This window comes from Planococcus citri, chromosome 3, assembly GCF_950023065.1.
Source record: "Planococcus citri chromosome 3, ihPlaCitr1.1, whole genome shotgun sequence".
In the NCBI taxonomy this organism is placed as follows: Eukaryota; Metazoa; Arthropoda; class Insecta; order Hemiptera; family Pseudococcidae; genus Planococcus; species Planococcus citri.
In genome coordinates, this window is record NC_088679.1 from 64,386,694 (window position 1) to 64,408,885 (window position 22,192).

The 22,192-nt window shown below is 33.4% G+C and overlaps 1 protein-coding gene across 2 annotated transcripts; it reads left to right on the top strand.

Moving 5' to 3' along the window:
• The first annotated feature begins 471 nt into the window (after positions 1–471).
• Positions 472–15,381, top strand: LOC135842011 (uncharacterized). 2 transcript variants are annotated; one of them, XM_065359276.1, is made up of 7 exons: positions 499–630; positions 1,525–1,587; positions 1,667–1,754; positions 1,865–2,046; positions 7,033–7,813; positions 8,568–8,797; positions 13,447–15,381. In XM_065359276.1, the coding sequence occupies exons 3-7, from the start codon at positions 1,713–1,715 to the stop codon at positions 13,772–13,774; spliced, it is 1,563 nt and encodes a 520-aa protein (XP_065215348.1). In that variant the 5' UTR covers positions 499–630; positions 1,525–1,587; positions 1,667–1,712; the 3' UTR covers positions 13,775–15,381. The 2 variants fall into 2 exon arrangements, with proteins under 2 accessions (XP_065215347.1, XP_065215348.1); XM_065359275.1 differs by having other exon boundaries at positions 472–630; positions 1,525–1,754.
• Positions 15,382–22,192: the final 6,811 nt, after the last annotated feature.

The window sequence follows — 22,192 nt, forward strand, 5'->3', positions numbered from 1 at the left end:
ATGATGGGTATCGAGAGTAGTAACAAATTGTCGAGAATTTAAAGGGGAACATTTTTAGTCATGGTAGTTTTTCTCGTAAACCTAATATTTTCGGAGTAAATTGCAAAAAACCGTGAATCGGAACCGGTTTTAGCCCCCTACAAAACTTAGCTCCAGGGGTAGGAGGTCGGACTTTTTCTGATAGTAGTTCAGAGGGTACATCTGAACACATTCCCGAAGAAAAAATTAATATGCCAATTTTTTCATTTTCGCCCCTGCATTTTTACGTTATTTTCCCGCTCTAAAATCTTTGTATTTCTATTCAACTGGTTTTCAAAAAAAAAAAAAAAAAAAAAAAAGAATTTTGTACGGATTTTCGAAGTTGAAAATTTTAGGCTTCATACGGATTTTTTTTCCAAGTACCTGGCAACATTGCGGCGTACATTCAACGCGTTATTATCTGCGTTGTTTTGATTAACTCCACACACGTGATTAATTTAACCTCTTGTACTTTTTTAAATAGAGCTTAATTCGTTATCTCCAAACGTACAAGTTTCGTGCTATTGAGTGATCTTGTGCTTGTGCGTTGATGTCTTTGTCCGTGTAACATGCCGATATTATCGCGATCCAGTTGGTCCATTGAATTTCCAAGTGAGTGGAAATTTTTTATAGATACCATAACTCGTAATATTTTTCAAAAGACTACCGCCAATTTTTCAAAAATTTTGAATTTTGCATTCAAAATAGGTAGATTTTTTAAAATAAAAATTTTTGCTCGGTGTCTCGACGTGCACTCGAGTATTGAGTAGCTCAAGTAGATAGTTTCATAAGTAGCCCCTCTGTACATGTTGAGTTCTTATGGTTCACATTAATTTATCTTTCACCGAATGACATTACAAACTTTCGGTTGAACTTTATTCCTCGAGAAAAAGAAAACTACCTACCCACGCGTTTTTTATTGAATAAAATTTTATTTAAAATTGAGAAGAATATGTACTTTAATGGTTATAGTCAGCTTTTCAACGCGTGTTCGAATTAAACAAATTTTGGATACAAGTTGACTGTACGAGCATAACAACATTTCACGTATTTCTGGGCTAATGGTTTTTTCTATTTTTATACCGAAAACTTCTTTGTTACTACGTAGAAAAAAATAGTTCCCGATGTTTTGTTGTCGGAAACGTAGCGACGTTGATATCCAAGCAGCAATTTTACACCAACGAATAAATTCATTTCTACATATTATATTATTTGCGAAATTGTATCTATCAACTGTTTTTGCGAATTATGGTATCTACCTATTAACATTACGATTCGCAATATCTGCCACGATAATAAAAGTTTTATCATGAAAATTTACGAGATAATTTTTTCTTTAGCAAAACACTCGAGAACTAAAAACGAGCACAGCACAGTATTATTCTATTTACCAATTGAATTGTAAAATACTAATTACTCGAGTATATAATTTTGAGCAAAAAAAAATAATACCTAATATCTATTTGCTATCTACATTTTAGAATTGTTTTTATCTTTCAATTTCAGATACACACTACGAAAACATACTGAAAAAGAGAAAAAGCAATGCCTCAAATTCCTCCCTCAAAGGTACAAAAAGGGTGATTAAGCTTTTCATTTTATGCGCTTTGTTGCCCGGATTTTTTCTCACCGTTCCGTTATATTTAAGATTTAAAGTATACATTCAGCAATTTTATCCGGTTGGAGTATCCGATATGAGAATCGTCGATAATAAAATTTCAACCACGTGGTGTCAGGTAGGCTACTCAATTTTTTTATTCAAAACATATTGTAAAGGATCAAAAAAATTACCTACACAAATCACAATATAATTACGTGTATTTTAATGAGATTATGATTGTTTCAGAGCCAATTAATTCAAGCTAATACGACATTCAACGCATATGTTGTTTCAAAAGAACCTGAAATAAGCGACGAAATTGAAAAAATTAACATGAGGAGGTACCTGGTTTTAAAAGATGGATCGAAAGAATATTGGGGATTTTATTTGCTGAAAGGATCAACTTTTGAGGTCTCGTCTTGCGTCAGGTTAGTTAATTTTTTGTTTTTCATGAACGCGAACTATAGCCTATAATAGGTATCAAAATGATGAGAGTAGTAAATATAAGATGAATTGACCGGCGGGTGACTTGGATGATACCAACTTTTATGGAGCATGTTTGTGTTTTTATTTGATAAAAAAATTCTTGGTCGCGAGAAATTATCTTATGTAAGGTAATTACCAAATATTTTAATGACGTAATTTTCACGATTGGTCAAGTAAAAATAAGAAAAGTCTGATAAGTTGAAATTTTTAATAATTAAATGATGATAAAAGCTTGTTTGTATACAATACACACCATAAATTATTGTTCAAATGGACAATTTCATCTTTCAATGTGGTTATTTTACACGTTTAAAATTTTCAAATACTTATTGCGCAGTTGAAAAAGAAATTGGACTGTTTCGTTAGATTTTTGCGAATTACCTACGCGGATGTATTTTTTTTGGCCGGATGCTTCGAAATTTGTTATATAAGTAGGTATACTACATAGGTGGCTGGTACACTTGTAGAATAAAATTACGCGTTGAAAAAAATAGTAAAATTGTAATTTTATTTTCAATTGACTCGCTCGTACTCTTTTTTTTTATTTTACGTTTGTTGATATACCTCTATAAACATACGAGTACCTATTTAATATACCGTACCTATACACTCTTTTGACCTTGAATAGAATGTATCTGCATGATTTTGAATTCTGGTCAGCACGTACTCGTATGTACCTAACCACCGAAAGAAAATACGCATATAAAATAAAACGGAGTGATTAAAGACGAAAATTATTAAATGACTTTAAAACCAGTTTTTTTTAAAAAGAGGAATTACCTAATTATTTAAGGTTTTCCGAATTATTCTTTTCGCAGTTTTCATTACCTATTTGTAATTTTTCGCTTGCTAAAATTAGTAGTGTAGAAAATGTAGGCAATAAAAAAAAGATTTTCGCCAAGCAAAACAATTTTTTACAAAAGCTTATCTGCAAAGATCTACATACATACATAATAACACCGTATTCTGCGCTTAGTTGAGTTTGTGTTCATTTAATTTTAACAAGTGTTTGATTATAAAAAAGACTATTGGTATAGGATGGAAGTAGAGACAAAAGAAGGAGGAGGTGGAGATTTACGATACTGCATTTCTTCAAAGATGAAAATTACTAGATTTTTTTGGCTGATTTTAAAAGGCTCAATCTTGCAATAACTCGTAGGTACTTGAAAGTAGATGGGCTATTTAAAGAAGATCAAAATTGTTCAAAATTCGAGGTGAATTTTATTCAGTTCAAGTGCAAATGTTCCACTTTTGAATTCAAAAAATTGAGTTTTGTGATGTATCTTATTATCGAAATCGAAGGAACACCAAGTAGGTCATTAACAGTTGAGGGCTTGAGACTAGCTGAATGCTGTTGAGATATCTAAAGAAATGGCAAGGCTTATTTCAGTCTTATTTAGGCTTGTTAATATAGTTTATGAAACAATTCTGGAAATATTTTCCAAAAATGCCCAACTTTTTTTTGAAATCATTGCATCTTTTGCACAAAAAATTGTTCAATTTCGAACTACTGTTCAATTGGAAATTCAAGCTGAAATTTTCAAAATTTTCATTCATTTTTTCAAAATTTTTCAACTCGCGAATGAGAATTGCCAAACTGTCAACTTTTTTCATTTTCCATACGCTTAGTTGGGACCAGGGGGGGGGTCTCCCCCACTTTTTCCCTGAAGGATCTAATGACCCCCTCCCCCCACGATCATCCAGGACAACTTTTTTCTTGGAGAGGGAGTCCTAAGGAACATTTCTAAAACTTGTCCTCTAAAAAAAGTGGGCCTACTTACAAAATGGCAGTCATTTTGATTGACAGGTTAGCCGAAATCGCAGATTTTGCGTTCCAACATGGGACTTGTGCGATATTTTTTCAACCGGACAAAGGTAGATCGAAAGATCAGGCAAAAATTCATCACCTGTCAAAATTTCAAGTGCTAAAGTGCCTTTTTTGATTTTTAGTGAATTTTTGAAAATTAAATTTTGGCCAAAAATGAAGTAAAAAAATCAAAATTTTACCAAATTGACCGAGAAAGCTGAAATTTGGGATATAAGCTATTTTCGACCTGCCAAATCGATTGGAAACTGTTTCAACCCGTTTTGAACAGTTCTGGAGCCTCCAGCAGATTTTTGAAACTCGAAATTCCCACAAAATTTTATCAAATGGAGGCGAAAAACCAAAATTCATTCCGCAAACTATTTTCAATACGCTACGAAGTCAACTGCAGGTGTATTTCAAGTAGTTTTGAAGCCTCCAAAGACTTTATGAAAATTACTGAAGTCTCTAGTAGATTTTTGAAACTTGAAATTTCTCAAAAGTTCACCAAGCGAAAATGGAAAGCCAAAATTCACTCTGCACTCCAATTTTAACATCCTCTGAAGACGACTTCAGGTGGGCTCAAATCATTTTGGAGCCTCCAGTGACTTTTTGAGAATTACTGGAGTCTCCTTCAGATTTTTGAAACTTGAAATTCTCACAACAATCCATCAAATGGAGTTAGCAATCTGAAATTCACTTCGCAAAATAATATCAATACGATATGAAGTCGACTGCATGATGGTTTCAAATGATTTTGAAACTTCTAGCTACTTTTGGAAATTTCAATTTTCGAAAAAACGCCCTACAGCCTTTCAAAAATTCGCTGGAGGCTCCAAAACGACTTGAAATCCACCTGAGGTCGATTTCATTTCAGCTTTTCAACTCCATTCGATGAAATTTTGGTAAATTTCAAGCTTCAAAAATCTACTGGAGGCTCCAATAATTTTCAAAAGTCACTGGAAGCTACAAAACAACTTGAAATCCACCAGCAATCGACTTCTTAGCGTATTGAAATTAGTTTGAAGAATGAATTTCAGCTTTCCAACTCGATTTGATGAAATTTTGGTAAATTTCAAACTTCAAAAATCTACTGGAGGCTCCAGTAATTTTCAAATAGCCGCTGGAGGCTCCAATACGACTTAAAATCCACCAGCAGTCGACTTCGTAGCGTATTGAAATTAGTCTGGAGAATGAATTTCGTCTCTCCATCTTCATTTGATGAAATTTTAGGAGATTTCAAGTTTCAAAAATCTACTAGAGGCTCCAGTAATTTTCAAAAATCGCTGGTGACTCCAAAACGACTTGAAATTTGTTTGCAGATTAAATTTCGGCTTCCTAACTCCATTTCATAAAATGTTGAGAAAATTTCAGATTTCAAAAATGTGGATGGAGACTCCAGTATTTTTCAAAAAGTCGCTGGAGGCTCCAAAATGACTTAAACCCACCGCAGTCGTCTTCAAAGGGTGTCAAACTTGGAGTGCGGAGTATATTTAGGCTTTCCAGCTCCGTTTGATGAAGTTTTGGAAAAATTTCAAGTTTCAAAAATCTACTTGAGGCTCCAGTAATTTACAAAAAGTCGCTGGAGGCTCCAAAACGATCTGAAAGCCACCTGTTGTTGACTTCGTAGCGTATTGAAATTCGTTTGAAGAATACATTTCGGCTTTCCAACTCCATTTGATGAAATTTTGTGGGAATTTCGAGTTTCAAAAATCTGCTGGAGGCTCCAGAACTGCTCAAAACGGGTTGAAACAGTTTGCAATCGATTTGGCATTTCGAAAATAGGGTATATCCAAAATTTCAGCTTTCTTGGTCAATTTGGTAAAATTTTGATTTTTTACCTCATTTTTAGCCTACATTTGATTTCTAAAAATTCACCAAAAATCGAAAAAGGCACTTTAGCACTTGAAATTTTGACAGGTGACAAATTTTTGTCAGATCTTTCGATCTACATTCGTATGGTTTAAAAAATTTCGTGCAAGTCTCACGTTGGAAAGCAAAATCTGATTTCGGCTGGCCTGTCAATCAAAATGGCCGCCATTTTATAATCAGGGCCACTTTTTTTTGGAGTTCCTTAGGACTCCCCCTTCAAGAAAAAAGTTGTCCCGGAGGATCGACAGGAGAGAGGTCGTCAATAGATCCTTATGTGGGCTCCTCGACTAAGAATATGGATTTACTTTGGCTTACACTGTACAATGCATAATGTATTGTTGGTGGTTAGGATATTTCTAAATCAGAAGTCAAATTGTTATGTAAAGTTCGATTGAATGATTGCAAATTAATACATGATAGGTAGATGCTAAATAAAAATGTATGGTAACCTTTGTGCTCTTTCTTTATCGAGCAGTCTTTTGACGAATGTTACAATCATCGAAATGTTTGCAATCACGTGCTATTTCCATATTTTGATGGGTCTATCTCCGCGTGTTTGTTTTTTTAAAAATATGTAGATAGGTACCTAAAAATAAAACCACCATTTATATTTTTGTACATTTCCGCCCTAGGTGTTTCATATCAGCTTATTTTGTAGACAAGTTGGCCATCGATGAAGTTTAACTACATGAAATCGATACTCGATTAAATGTATACTTACGTATACTTAGTACCTATTTTATTATTTTTGTGAGGTGTCGAGTCAATGAGGACAAACCATCTTCAAGAACAAAACTATCATTTGGGTTTTTGTTTCCTCTACGAGTGGACGTCCTATGATTTGTAAATTGTAATTTACATTACTTAGAAGGCACGAAGCAGATGCATTACAAGTGAAAATACACTTCTCACAGTAGCACCTACATCACATAAATAGGTATTCGATCCTCGGTATAGTTAGTCACCAAGTACCTACTCTGAGAGGTAACAACATAGCTTCCATAATTGTATTATCTGAACTTCTCATCGTATACCCACATAAATCATGTACCTACCTATACCTATATTAACATAGGTACGATTTACGTAATTTACTATTACATTCTCTCTCTTTCTCTCTTTATCTCGACGACGATGACGAATAATTAGCAAATTAATCCGCCTCATACGTAAGATTTTATCGACGAGATTAAACACTTTGAAACACAGTACCTACTTATACTATAGATATACACGCGATGTATTGTTACAGATGGCCTGGAGCAAGTCTTATCATCATCGAAGGTCACAAGAATCTTAAAGAATGCGCGTACGTTGGTGATAATTCATCGGAAGAAACCGATTTCTCTATATCGTCGGAAGAAGATAAAAACGTCACCGTTATAAACCACATGACCAAGGTGGCTTCGGGTATGATACTAAACAATTGGAAAATCATCGCGGCCAACAGGAAAAATACAACCAGTCCGACTTCCGCGGACACCAAATCCCCACCAAAAACCAATTTCAAACGGCAAAATGTACATTTGAAATACGCCGAAGAATTATATTTGAACGAGAATCGCAAAAAGTTAGACTTACAGAAACTAAATCCACCAACAGTAAAAAACACCACCTCGAAGACTCCTTCGTATTCGGACGAGCTTTTGAACGATATCGTTAAAAGGCTGGAATTATTAGGCACTCCCGGGAAACAAGTAGTGCGAAATTTACAGGAAAATATCGATAAAGAGTTAGCTGCCAAAGATGTGGCCGACGAAGATGACAACAATAAATCAAACAGCACCGAAATCAAACAACAAATTTCTGAGAAGAAAAAAAACGAGATTTTAGCTCAGATTTTGGAGCAGGTCGATAAATTGGTGAAAGATTCGATCGATAAAGGAAGTCGCCCGAATAACACCGAGAAGAAGAATTCGTCGACGAGTGCTTTTGAAGAACGAGAATTCAGGAAAATTCACAAAGAAATCATGATAAACAGAATTAAGCAGTTGAATTTAGAGAAAAACAACGATACCGACACCGCTGCCGAGGTAAGAGGCATCATGCACACATTTGTTTTAGTTATTTAAAGTACAAAGTTCTTGTTTATAGCTAAATAAACCGCTTCGCCAAGCTGCGGAAATAATAGCTTTGATAACATCTTCGCTTCATTTATAATAATGTACAATTTGGTATGAAAATTTCGCGAAATTTCACGATAGGTTTGATGCTAAAAATTCATCGTTAAGTATAATTTAACGCGTATTGAGAAAATTCATGCCAAAAAAAAAAAAAAAAAATACAAACGAAAACCAGTTTTAATGAGCATTACTGAAAATCGTCGTCATCATTATAGCTCAATTAAGTAATACCACACATAAGTATAGCAATATAGGTAGTATTGTACTGAGACTGACGTAGGGAAATTTTTCTTATCTTTGTGACGTATTCGTAACCTAGGTACATATGTTTAACCGTCAATCAGTATAATTAAGTATAATGTAGGTATAGATAAATCATTAATAACATCTCAAGTGTATAATTCAAGCTCTTACGACTACGTATGCTCGATGTACAGGTACCTATTATTTCGACAGCATCTAAGTCTTCTTTCATTATTAGGTAAATTACTTTTCTGAGAAAATTCCGCTTCGATCGAGTTTCTGATTATTAGATTATTATTGTAAAACCCATCACTCGATTGACCAGTCCGCCTGGTGCCTCTGTCTACGTATTCCTACACTCTTTTACGAGTATGAAATCCCAATAATAACGTCGATCGATGCGATATTTTCATTTGTTTAGGTTTTAGACGATGAAGACAAAGCAGATATCCACGGATCGGTGAAAAATTCGAAAAATGGAGACAGAAGCAAAAGCGAATTTTGGTCGTCGTTTTCAAGCAGCGAAGAAAGACTGCTGGAATGTAAAGGATTGCTGGCTAGTTTACCTTTAATTCCTTATCACACTTGTGAACAAAAATATGGCGATGCTCATCTGGACGAAGAATCGAAAGTTAACGCAGTTTCGTATACGTAAGTAAATACTTAGGTACACCTACGTTCCTACGTCTACATAACTGTAAACTCTAGAAAATTCGATTTTTGTGTACCTATGCTAAAAATCTTTACTCAAATGTAAAATTTCGGGCCGTCGAGCAGGAGGAGAGGGGAAGGTAGGATTGTGACGATGAGTTTCAAAAATTAATACTACCACGTAAACAGAAAAAAATAAAAGAAAAAAAATGCAGGGATTGCACTCAAAATTTTATCAAAAAAGTAACTTTAGTAACCAAAAAAACTACCTGGAACAAAAAAAAAAAAACAGAAAGTAACCCAAAAAAATTTTAATGTAAAAAAAAAGAGGTGACCAAAAAACTTTAATCCGAACAGAACATTGCTTTTTATTAGATTAACAAAACACAACAAAAATCTAGGTAAATATCATTTTTTTCAAAACAAAAAAACAAAAAAACAAACTAACAAACAAAAAAAAAACAGAAAAAAGTCATGAAAATTATTTTAAAAAAACTTATAGCGAAATTTCAAAACAGAGAGGAAGGAGTCCACCGAAATAGAGAGAAACAAAATTTATTCGTTTATACAAAATTACTAAAAAAAAATTGAACATAAAAATACCAATTGTAAAATTGCAGAAATTTCGACATGAGGGAGCATTTGATGAAAAAAATTGTTCAATTATTGAGAAAGAATAAACAATAATTGTAAAAAATTCCATAAGTAAGAAGAATTATTTTAGAACGGAAAACATTAAAATCAAAGGTAAAGAAGGGAGAGGCAGATTGTAATCCAAATTTGCAAAAATAGTGATTTGTGAAAATCATTTTGAAAATTCGAAGACAAAAAAATGCACCACACGTTTCAAAAAGAAAAATAATCCTCAAATGTACGAGAAAAATACAAGCCATGAGCTAATCACTGATTACAAGAGAGTTTTTGCGGTTTTTAAATCGATTTTTAAAAAATTTCTTCGGCATAAAATGAAACTTCTCTTGTATTTATTTTGTATGGTTAAGATAATGCGATTCGTATAGAAACTTTATTTATCAATTATTTTCTTTACAAACTACTGTTTCCCGATCTTATGAATAACTGTTTTCATGAATAAAAAGTTGAAAAATTTTAAAATTGCTGAAAAAAAAACAACTTTTTGAAATCATGAAACAAAAAAAAAACATCACTACCAACCCATATTGTGGCACTTACAGAAATGTGCTCCTGAGGAATTGCCCAATAAAAAGAACGAATCTTCCCGGCCCTTGTTCAAACTGTTTAAAACTGTCTTCCAATCACCGATCCGCTAATGGCTTCTTAAATTGATTTTTTTTTTTGCACATTGCTTAGCATTTCAAATATCTAGTAACTGATTGGATTATAGCTGAAATACTAATCACTGATTGGATAAATACGTATTGACGACGACGACGAAAAAAGTGATCACATAGGAGTTTTTTTGCGCTGTGCGCAAAAACTCTAACATTACGTAGATGAAAAATGAAATTGAGAGAAAATAACCAGAACAGGAAGCAAAGGAAAGATTCAGATTAGGAGAGAAAAAAATTAGTCGAAAAATAATGCTGAAAAATCTCCCTAGCTGTGATCTTCTTTTAAAATCAGAATCATATTAAGTCATAAATTTATATAAATTAAAAACTGCTGGCCTACCGCAAATAGCCCATTTTTTACAAAAAATTTGGCTTAAAACTTCTCCGAAAAAATTAGAGTAAAAAGCACTTGGCTAAAAAAGAAAAAAACGTCATAAACAATTTTTTAAAAACTCCTAAAAATTCACGATGAAATCGCATTCTGCACAAAAAAAAAACATGAAAAATTCGAGGAAAATCGTCAAAAAATTGAAAACTAGAATCTATGAGAATTCAAAAGAATAAAACGCGAAAAAACCAAGAAAGCCCCACAAAATAAGTTCAAAACAAACTCAAAAACAAAAAAAAAGTGAAAAAAGGTTTCGCAAAAATTTAAGCAGAAAAAAATACTAAAATTTGCGGCAAAATTGAGAGAACATTTTATAGAAATCACGAAAATTCAAGAAAAAAGGTTTCGCCGAAATTAAGAACAAAAATTTAGACAAAAAAACGAATCAATAAAATTCGATACAAAATCTTGGAAATGATGAAAATGGAAAATTCTCGAAAATTCAGATTAGGAAAAATCACTGAGAATTCAGAACAGACAACTCACGAGAATTAAAAGTACGGATTCGTGAAAATTCATAGTTAAAAATCTGCCAAAACGTGAGATACTTCGCCACAGTTTGAGGAGCAACAAAATGGAAAATCATCGAAAATCAAAAAAAGAGAACTCGTGAAAATTCAAGACTGATACCCGTCAAAATTGGGAAAAATCTACAAAAATTCAAACTAATAATCATCAAATGGGGGGGGGGGGAAGCTTACAAAATTCAAAAAATCATCAGACAAATCCCGACTAAAATTTGAATCAATATGAAAAAATCACGAGAACTCGAGGTGATATAATTCAGAAAAAATTCAGGCGAAAAAAAATATCAAAATTCAGCACAAAATGATGGAAAAATCATTTTTGAAAAAAAATCACCAAAATTCAAGATTTAGGTAAAAAATCAATCAAAACAGGAGAAAATCAACCAAAAACTATCGAGAAATTCAAAAATAATATCCAAGTAGCCCAATTAAAATTAGGAAAAACCTAAGAAAATTTCAAAAGAAAAATCATCGAATCTGGGAAAATAAAATTCGTAACGCTGAAAAAGCAGTGAGGCTATTTAAGTAAGATTAATTTTTGTTTTCAAAAATTCTGGTTACCTATAGTTTTGAAAAAAAAAGAAGAAATTTATGAATGAACTGGGAAAAAGTAAAAGTTACTGTGAGTAACTTTAGTAGGTGACTTGTTTTTTTTTTCAAAAAATTTTATTAGACCCCGGTCACATTAGGCACAGGCGCCGAGGGTTTCTGATTATTAAAATAAAAAGTCTCGAATTCAGAAACAAAATTCCCAAATGCTCACAAGTACCTCTACATGTTCAATTTTAATTTTAAAAAAATAATATATCGGTTGCTGAAATATGTAGTAATCGATTCATTTTCGCTGGTTCCTCGTTTATCATTTTCAAAATTTTACTGACCAAAGATCGATTCAAAAACTCATGCAAATTAAGACGTATAAGAAAGATAGGATACAGGTACAGGGTGCCCAGAAATATCGAGTACCCCTAAAAAAGTTTTCTACTGAAATACTTTGGTTGGTCATAGTGAATGATAATAATGATAGCACATGATTGGTTGTTGGACTGGAGAGATAACATTCCACCAATCATATGCATCTATTTCCTGTTGCCAACCTATATTTTCAATGAAAAACTTTCTTTGGGGTACTCGATATTTCTGGGCACCCTGTACATAACCATACCTACTTAATTATTTGCAATAGGAATTTTTTCGACATCTGACGTAGGTAAAGGTACTGATGGGTACATAAGTCGGTTGGTAAAAAGTTTGAAAAAAATATGTACCTACAATAAAAATATCATCTGAAACATTGTATTCTAATTATACGAGTACTTAGTTGAGATAAAATAATATCAGCGATAACACTACTGCAATTTCCATTACGTATTGTACCTCTACCTATTATCTTCATTATACGGCTGATATTGAAAATTATTTCAAACTACGCGTACCGAAATCATACCTATTTGTATAGTTAACCGCAGGGTGTGCCGTGAAATTCTTAATTCATTTTGAAGGACGAAGGTGACAACCCTTGAAAAAATTGTTTTATATGCAATGTAAGTACCTATTCTTCCGCTTCCAGCAGAATGGAATTCCTACTCCTTCTACCTTGAAAAAGTTCTATTCAAAATTCTAAATGATTTTTATTTTCATTGCCTGCGTAGCTTGCTAGCTTCCTAGGTAGGTAATCAGTTTGCCATTTTCTTGGTATTTTCTGTTGGCCATTTTTTTTCCATTTATGTACGAAAATTTTCACCATATTGTACTCAAGTATGTCTAAAGGCGAATCAAAGTATGTTTAAAGACGTATTATCGTGATTAAAAAAAAAAAAATTAACGAATAATTTTTACCGGTACATTGTCGTGCCAGACTGCTCAATTGTAAGTTTGCCCTCCTGTTGAGATACAGATAGAGAGACTCTCGAATTAAATACCCGCCGTCTAAAAAATGTACTTTGGAATTATGTCGATCGTTGCGCGTGAACTCTCGAAATTTCTGTTTGTTCAGCTTCAAGTTACCAAAGAGACGGTGCAAATTTGTGATAAAAAAAACCACTTCATTAGCTCGTAGGTGATTAACCAGCCAGATAACTTTTCACACTTCTGCATAATATGTTGAATAGGTAACTAAAAAACGTCACATTCGCATACGTGGATGACAATAGCTTTTCAAGTGATCATTTTGAGATAATCGACGAGTGCAAATTTAAACTTAATTAATACAGGGTGGGCAGAAATGGTATCGTGTACATATCCCAAAGAAAATTTCTTATTAAAAATATAGGTTGGCAATGAGAAATAGATGCACATGTTTGATAGAATATCATCACCTCAGTTCAACAAACCAATCATGTGCTAAATATATATTATTTTTCACGAATTTACCAATAGATACATATATTTTGAATTGAACATATTTTTCTTCTTTTATTCCAGAGTCCAAACGACAGGATATTACTTCTTCATATTCAATAACGAAAACGAAGTCAAGAATAATTTCATCCACGCTCATTTTTCAATCAACAAAACCATCTACAATACATCGGCAGCAGTCGCATCTTGCAAAAATGAAAGTAAAAAGTGCTCATTACCGTTGACATTCTGGTCGCAAGAGAGAACAATCATCGAATTACCGAAACCATCCGAAGATGCATTGTGGAACGAAGAATTCATATTTGTTTCAAAATGTGAGCCAAGATCTACGTTGTATTTATTATGCTTTTTGTCGGTGCCATTGTGTTTATTATTATTCGCGTTTACCTAGTGATGAAATTTGAGCTGTGAGCTATGCTATATTATTTTATTTGTACGTAGGTACATTTCGAGCTGTGAATTTACTTTTTATCGCTTACAAAGTATATCATAAGTATTTATATGTAGGTATTACTTCAATGACGCAATGAGCGTGAGAAATATGAGAGCATTTTTCTACTCAATAAGTATAGGTGTATTGGAGAAAAATCAAGGAAATCTAAAAGGGAGAAAATATTCAACTGACAAGTAAACGTCGTCGTTGATTTGACGGAATTTCTGAATTAATTTTTACCGCAGTTTTAATTCTTTCTCATTTCTAGAAATATGTTTTGTTTCCTTTTTAACCCACCTCTAAATTGTCTCAATAGGTAGACTTTTTATTATTTTATTTAGTTTATCCGCTGTATGATACGAATATACCAACCTACCCTACCTATCAATTTGATAAATTGCTCGAGACAAAATATAAGATAGGTAGCTAGAGCTACATTAAACACATTGTTATCAATAGCGCGATAATTGAGTGTATAACAGTCATAAGGTCTGACCTCATATCATTTTCAATATAATAACATTCCTGTTCATCTTACGTAAATTGCGTAAAAAGTGATAGGATATGTGTTTTTATAAGATACATTATCATTACTCTTTATGGTGATTATACAAATATGAGTGATATTTTATCGAATTAACTCACTAATCTATTTTAATTGTGTGCATACCCATAGCCTTCAACTTGTGAAATCGAAGAAAAATTCTTAGCTAGGTATAAGTTTACCATTAGAATTTATTAATGGGTAACCACATATGTAGGTAATTTAAGCAAAAATGCATAAATTGCATTAATGTAATTCTGGTACTAGATGTATTCACGATTTACGTAGGTACCTACCTTATATTATTTATAATTAAGTATTTGTAATAAGATTGATCTCGAAATTGCTGTTTTGTTTGGGAAAAGAGTTGTAGTTAATGACGTTTCTATAATAATTTCAGTACGTATGTGTTGAAAAAAATTGGGTCCGATTGTACATATTTCGTTGTGTGAACACATTCCTAAATCTTACTTGCATTATCAAATCTACACGATATAATTACACTTATCATCTGTTATCTGAATCCTTAGGTATAAATCGCAGAGAATTACAATTCGTAAAATTAGCTGTAATAATGGATTGTTTGTGCAATTATTATTAGCCTATGTTTGTCATTCGAGAGTGAATTTTTATTTTCATACATTTTGAAAGTAGTTATTTGAGTTGAGAAATTCGAAATTCACCCTCACCCCCCACCCCCCCTCAAATACGAGTAAACATTGACGAATTTGATTTTTTTTTTTAGAACGTCAGAAACATACCCAAATTTTTGTGATTTCCTGGTTGTTTTTTTTTTGTTTGCCAAATTCGCAAATTAATTAAGTAGGTATAAGAAAATTGTGATGCTAAGCATGTCCAAGACTGATAAATAGGTGTTACTTTATTTGTTATTTTTTGTTATTTTATCATTGAAAAAATGTGTTTAAAAAATAAAAATATTTTTCTACCTCTGTCCTACGTATGTATAAGTTGAAAAAGATGTGATTGTTTTGAATTAACAATACAAAAATGTGAAAATATTCATAGTATTTTGTTTTTTTTTCTTCAGTACCTATGTACTTACCAGCTAACTGATGTCATTTTACTTCGAAATAAACTCCTTAAAATATTTTTTTAAAAAAGCATTACCGTTTGGGTTGCTTAAATTCTCTGCCAAAGATGAAATTGTTTCTGAAGAGCTGTCTTCAGAAGAGGATAACCATATCAGTCCACAACCGAGAATTGTGGTCAGGAAAATCAGAAAATGTTGTTAAATAACCTGCCATGGGTGACACAGCAGATTTATACGGGAGTATAGTACCATCTTGTAGCTCTCATCACGGGGAACAAGGGGCACTACCTACAAGCCCATCTATCTATTCATGGGAAGAAACTACGGGCGTCTAAAGTCTAGAAAATGAGCAAAACCAAAAAATGAAAATTTGTCCAAATGAAAAATTTGACCCGGGGAACTTGTAGAATATTTTTTTAGATGAAAATCGCAATTTTTGGGATTAGCCTACCTTCATTTTTGAAGGATCCATGCAATTTTGAAGTTTTGAAACAGATCAATTTGAGTAAATTTGAAATTTTTCAGAAATTGATCTGTTTCAAAACTTCAAAATTGCACGGATCCTTCAAAAATGAAGGTAGGCTAATCCCAAAAATTGCAATTTTCATCTAAAAAAATGTTCTACAAGTTCCCTAGGTCAAATTTTTCATTTTGGCAAATTTTAATTTTTTGGTTTTGCTCATTTTCTAGACTTTAGACGCCCGTAGTTTCTTCCCATGAATAGATAGAGGGGCTTGTAGGTAGCACGCTGTGTTCGCCTCGACGAGAGCTACAAAATGGTACTACTCCCGTATAAATCCCCCATGTCACCCATGGCAGGATAATAGAGAAAGATGGCGACAGCAAAATGTGAATGAAGCTTTGCCGAATTTGAAAAATTCATAACACTTGAAGTGAGTAAACTCCTCGAAATTTATTTTCGGATCAACATTTTTTAAAATTTCCATCAGTTATAGGGTATCTTTTTGCTGAGTACCTGTACCTGGTTGCTTGTTTATTTTAGCGTATGAATGAAAGAGACGTTGGACCAAATAATTAATAGACCTAATCTTGTTTACTATACCATATGAGTCAGGTTCAGAAACAGAAAATACCTAACGATTCATTAATTAAATTTCAGGTACATTCGACTTTCAACCGAAGTTTTTGAATGGCAAGAAAAACAAACAGAATGGTACACAATAAACAACGTGGATAACAATAATTATTTCCATTATTCTCATACTTAATGTGAGTGCTAACGAATGTAGGTATACAAAAATTGAGAGTAAATGCAACCTAGTGTATCTGAGAAATCTAATTAAATCCGTTGGGTAAATATGCAATGGTATCGAAGTGAACAATGGATGTATAAACGAAATAATTCCAAACATAAAAATCAAAATTTGATTAGCAGTGATTATTAAGCAACACTACCAATGGGTTTCCCAATCATTCCAAAAGCACCAACGAATATGTATAATTATACCTACCCAATGAACGTTCCTACCTAATGAAGGTTATGATGCTGGTAACGATATCGATAATAATAGGACTGTTGAAAATACTGCAGGGTCTAATAAAAAATTTGACAGTCATATTCCTGTTCAGCGTCGCCAAAAACTAATTTCTATACGCTACGAAGTCAACTGCAGGTGGATTTTTGAGTCGTTTTGGAGCCTCCAGCGACTTTTTGAAAATTACTGGCCCCACCACATGAACTTGAGCAGCTGAAATTTTGGGCGAAGTGTCTATGCTTGATACCTAATCGACTAATATGATTCTGTATTAATGGATAATTGTGTTGCCTTATTTAGATTTAATAAAGATGTAAATGAATATAATCAATTGAAATTGCAAACAAAAGAATGTGTTTCAGTCTTGAGTAAAGACGTAGTTCCTGAAAATGTAATTAAACGTAAATATCCTATTAAAGATACTGATTCAGAAATAATTAAAACTAAAAGAAAATAACAAATAATTAAATTTGTAGGTAACCTTTTAGAGAAAAGTAAACTTTCAAAGCCATCAACAACATCAGGTTTACATTATGAACTAATTTTAGCTTTAGATGTCAAATACATGGTTGTGCTCAATGTTAATGTAACCTGATGGAATTTATAATGGTGCAATTGGTACCTTAAAAGCAATTGAATCCCTAAGTGGTATCCAAGCTAGATGTACAAATTAAGGAGTAGCATTATATTTTCCTATATATTTTTAATTTATGATGCAGATATGAACCAGTTAATTTGACGATTTCTCATGGCGATGTGAAGGATTTTGATGGAAAAGATCGTAGTTCGTTTTGTAATATAACCCATATTTCGGCCATTACTCTTAATGATACGATTGTGAGCATTAATGGGGTTTGTATTTCACGTGTCGCACGAACAAAACCTTTCTTTGAAGTATTACCCCATTTGAAGAGGTGCTGGGGACTACGGATGGGGTCCAATTAAAACTCTGATTTTCAAAATTCGTGTTGACTGGTGAAACAAGTGACCTCATCAACAAAATTTTTCTGCTTTTTGCTGTTTACAGAATGTCGATTTACCCAGCTATAATTTGCAACAGCTGCAAGCAGGTCGTAGAATCAGTTGGGGTATGAAACACACTCGAGCAAATTGCTCCCTGGCAAAATTACACTCCGAGCAATGCGGGCGTATTTTGTTGATACGAGGAACTTGCCCCTTCGCCAGGATTCTCAACATCCAAAAATAATCCAAGTTAAATTTCTTATTAATCAACGCAATTCAGTGGTTACGTGGAAAATGGACAGGAAGGAAAAATTCGATCAAGAAGGTAAGAGTTCAGTCAACCGATAATTTTCAATGGCTTTGATTACAACACATTCACCCAAACATATCATTTCACAGCTACGAAGCCGAAAGTATTTAAAGAACTAATGAATGCGGCAGAACCAATGCATGCAGATCATGGTAAAATACGCAAAAAGGAATGTGGAACTAGAAAAATTATTAGCCACGAAAAATGCCAATATAGCCATACTCGAGCGAGATTTAAAACAACTGGAAGACCGATTTCAACGTAACGATTCCCAACTACGTATCTACATCGAATATGATATCGAAAAAATGAAATGTGTAAGCGACTTTCTTATTTACTGACTGACAAAATTTGGAAAAATCAGAAAAATCACCTACTACATATGAGAAATTGCATTTTCTCCAGTAATCAAAAAGGTTATCTGCTTACTCTATCAGTTTTTCGATCTTACTCTATCAGTTTTTCGATCATTTGGGAAAAAGTTGAAATCATACCGAATGTGGGTAGGTCGAACTAATCCTAAGTATAATATCAAAATTGAGAAAAATTGAAAAAATGAAATATGTGAGCGGATTACTTATTTACTAACTATGACAAATTGCAAGAGAATGCTTATAGAGAAATATCTGAATTATATCCGTCTCCTCCGGAACCGGGTGAAGCAGCAGCACCCAGAGCAGTAGTGGAATTAGAACAAACCGTATCATACCATGAATCTGGTACTTAAGTTTCAGAAAATTGGTCTTCACTTCAAGAGGGTTTCCAAGTCATATTTATAAACGTTTTTTTTTTTGTTTTATGAAGGAGCCAGTGCTTCTTCAGCATCAGAAGCAGACGACGACAATGGCGTCCCCCTGAACCTAGGTGCAGCTCCACAGCATCAACAGCAGGAGGGGCAGGAGAAATAATCCAGGTAATAACAGAGGTCCGGGTATTTGATAAGAAAATTGAAAAACCCCTGATCGACCTAACCTGGTCATTTAGCGACGAAATCGAACGCGTAAAAAAAGGAGCAGAGAAGAAGTAAAAGGAAGACGGCAGCGAAGGCGCGACAGAGGAAAAAAAGGCAACTCGTGAAAGACCTCGAAGACGAAAACAGAAAGTTTGACGATGAATTCATGTTTTGTCAGCAATTGCTGTTTTTTCGTTCACAGAGATGTCACACCATAGTTTTTAAAAATTCAGATATTATGAAAATTATTGTTAATAGAATTAAAGTAAACGAAATCGCGAAGCAAGTACCAAAAGAATATTGGAACCCAGGATACAACGAATGTGCTGCTTGCCTCATCGATAATCATCGAAATGAAAATGTCCCAAATCATCCTATGCGGGATACTAAAAGTCATCCAAATCATAATTCGTTCGATTGTCCAATATATGCGAAGCAGCGCGACGATATATTTTTCCGTACGGATTATATATCGTAATATGCAACTCATATATTGGTTCGGTCATCACTTTATAAATTCAATTCGAAAATGTTTAGTTCATTTTTTTAATTTTTGAATTTACATTCATTTGGAAAAAAAAGTTTCTTTTTAAACTTCAATTTCAGCTTGAAAATTATCTGCAGTTGAAAGAAATTAATAAGTTTTGAAAAAAAAATTACGTTCAATTAATTTTATCAATTATACTTATTCCTGCTTTATTCATTACATTTAATTTAAATTGTATCAATTTTAAAACGTATGAGTGGTAATTTAGAAATTTATTCTGCAGATGGATCATGTTTAAAAACTAGAAAAAAGTCTTGAAAACGTTTTTTTTTTTTTTGTCACAGCACTACCCAGAAATATAGTGATGAAGTTCTGAAATATCGCATGTGAAGTGTGAAACTTACAAAACTGTAAGAAATGCAACAATTCCTCGAAAAGGTCATTTTGGTGAGAATCAAAGATTTAATATCTAAATCCAAAATTGGTCGAGGAGGTGCCCATTGCCCTCAGATGAGCTTTTTGAGGAATTGTTGAATGTTCCATAAGTTTTCAAGGTTCGAGTGCAAAATTTCAGAACTCTTCAACTATTTATTTTTTGGCAGTACGATGCCACAAAAACACATTTTAAAGAGTTTATTGAGTTTTTAAAGATGAGCCACAGTTCAATTTATCATTTATATTTTACTTCAACTTTTAGTTCAAGGAATTTTATCGCACATAACAGATGGAGATTCTTCAGTCTATAAAAGAATTAGAGAAGCAGACCCTATTAAGAGTAGTCAGATTTATTTGCGTACTTTTAACGGATTTGGATTTCGTCTACATAGAGATCTCGTATTCGTTTTATTTTAAATGGTTTTTTTTAAAAAAAAATTAATTTAGATAATATTTTTTGATTGAAAATATAATTAATGGCGTCGGCTGGGCCAAGTGGCAGCCAACCTGTAAGGCAAAGAAGAGTAAATAGGGTTCGAATCGAAGTACAGAAACAATCTTTTATCGTCTTCATGTAATTCAAACACTAATAACAGATGGAGATTCTTCAGTGTATAAAAGAATTAGAGAAGCAGACCCTATTAAGAGTAAGATTGTGGTAACCAAAATCGAGTGTACAAATCACCTACTTAGAAATTTCTGCAAGAACTTGATGAAGATAACGAAGAGCTCGTCAAATATGAAAAAGCACAAGAAGAAAAATTCGGAAAAAAGAAAGAATGTTGAGCTCTTGATACTGTACTGGAAACTTGATGGAGTGACTGCAGAAAATGCTAAGAATTTACAGGAGTGTGTAACTACATTACCAAGGCACTGTTTAAGAGATCACAGTCAATGTGAAGAGACTCCCAGTATGATTTGTAAAGTTGAAAAAATGAAGAAAAGTGAAAACTGTGGTTGTGTCTGTCACTAACAACCGTCCATACGCGGGAGCTATATCGATATGATATGACCATTATCGAGTTTCACGCACTCATCCGTCGTTACCAGGACCTCCCATATCGCGTAGTCATCAGCATCGGTAATACAGATGCTTGGAACGGCATGGAACCGGCCATTTTCGAGCAATTATTCGGCTCATTGCTTCTTTCTTTGTACCGGCGCGGTGCTGAACATATTTCGGTGTTACCACTGCTGTTATTTGCCGGTATGGATCATTTCAGAGAAGGTATAAATAACGTGATGGCACGCGATTGGGTTCGTCTATTAGGAAATTCCGCTCCACGGTTGTCTTACAGCTTCCTACATTGTCAGGCACAGGTAGCAATGACTGGAGAAGTTGCTAGAATCGAACGTAACTCTCCTCGCTTCGAACCTAGGGTGTACAAGAGGATGTTGATCGAACTTCGTAATCTGTTTGACCATGGGTCAGGCAGAGACAATCGATAAGCCTTATTTCCAAAATAGCCTGACGGTCACTGCGAGTAGCGCTTACTTTCATCATTTTTTTTATTTATTTTTTATTATGATGATTATTAAAAACTTATTAGTTAAAATTCACGCTACGTATAGATCACTTCACTTAAAATTTTGACAATTTATTTTGATCATTTTTTTTTCTTTTATGTCAGTTAGTGATAAGATAACGGCCAGCTACTCGCAGGTAGGTAGGAAAATGATCGATCTAGTTACGGCAAAGTGTCAAAATTTTTAGTTTTTATTTTTTTTGAAGAATATTGATTTTATGTTTGAAAGATTCAGAGAGTTTATGTTATAGACGTTGAATACTTATTGATTTTTGTTTGAAATTTTTAAAAAAAATAAAAGAATAGGTCTTTAAACACAAAACTTATCACTGATCGATCGACTCTTCGAACTGATTTTGAGTTTTTTCCGCTTAGGAATAAAAAATACCCGATTATGTCTTGTTATTATTTCTTTTCTGTCTTATTTTGTCACAAATTTGTCGATATGAAAATGAGCTAGCGGACTCATATTTTTACCTTCATTTTTTTTTCTATTTTTTTAAATACTAACTTACCTGGACGCATATGCGTTCCTTTTACCTTCCACAGCTTTCAACGTGCAAATGGAGCACGGTTATAGTCGTCCCGTTTTCCAAGCTCGAACACCGTAAG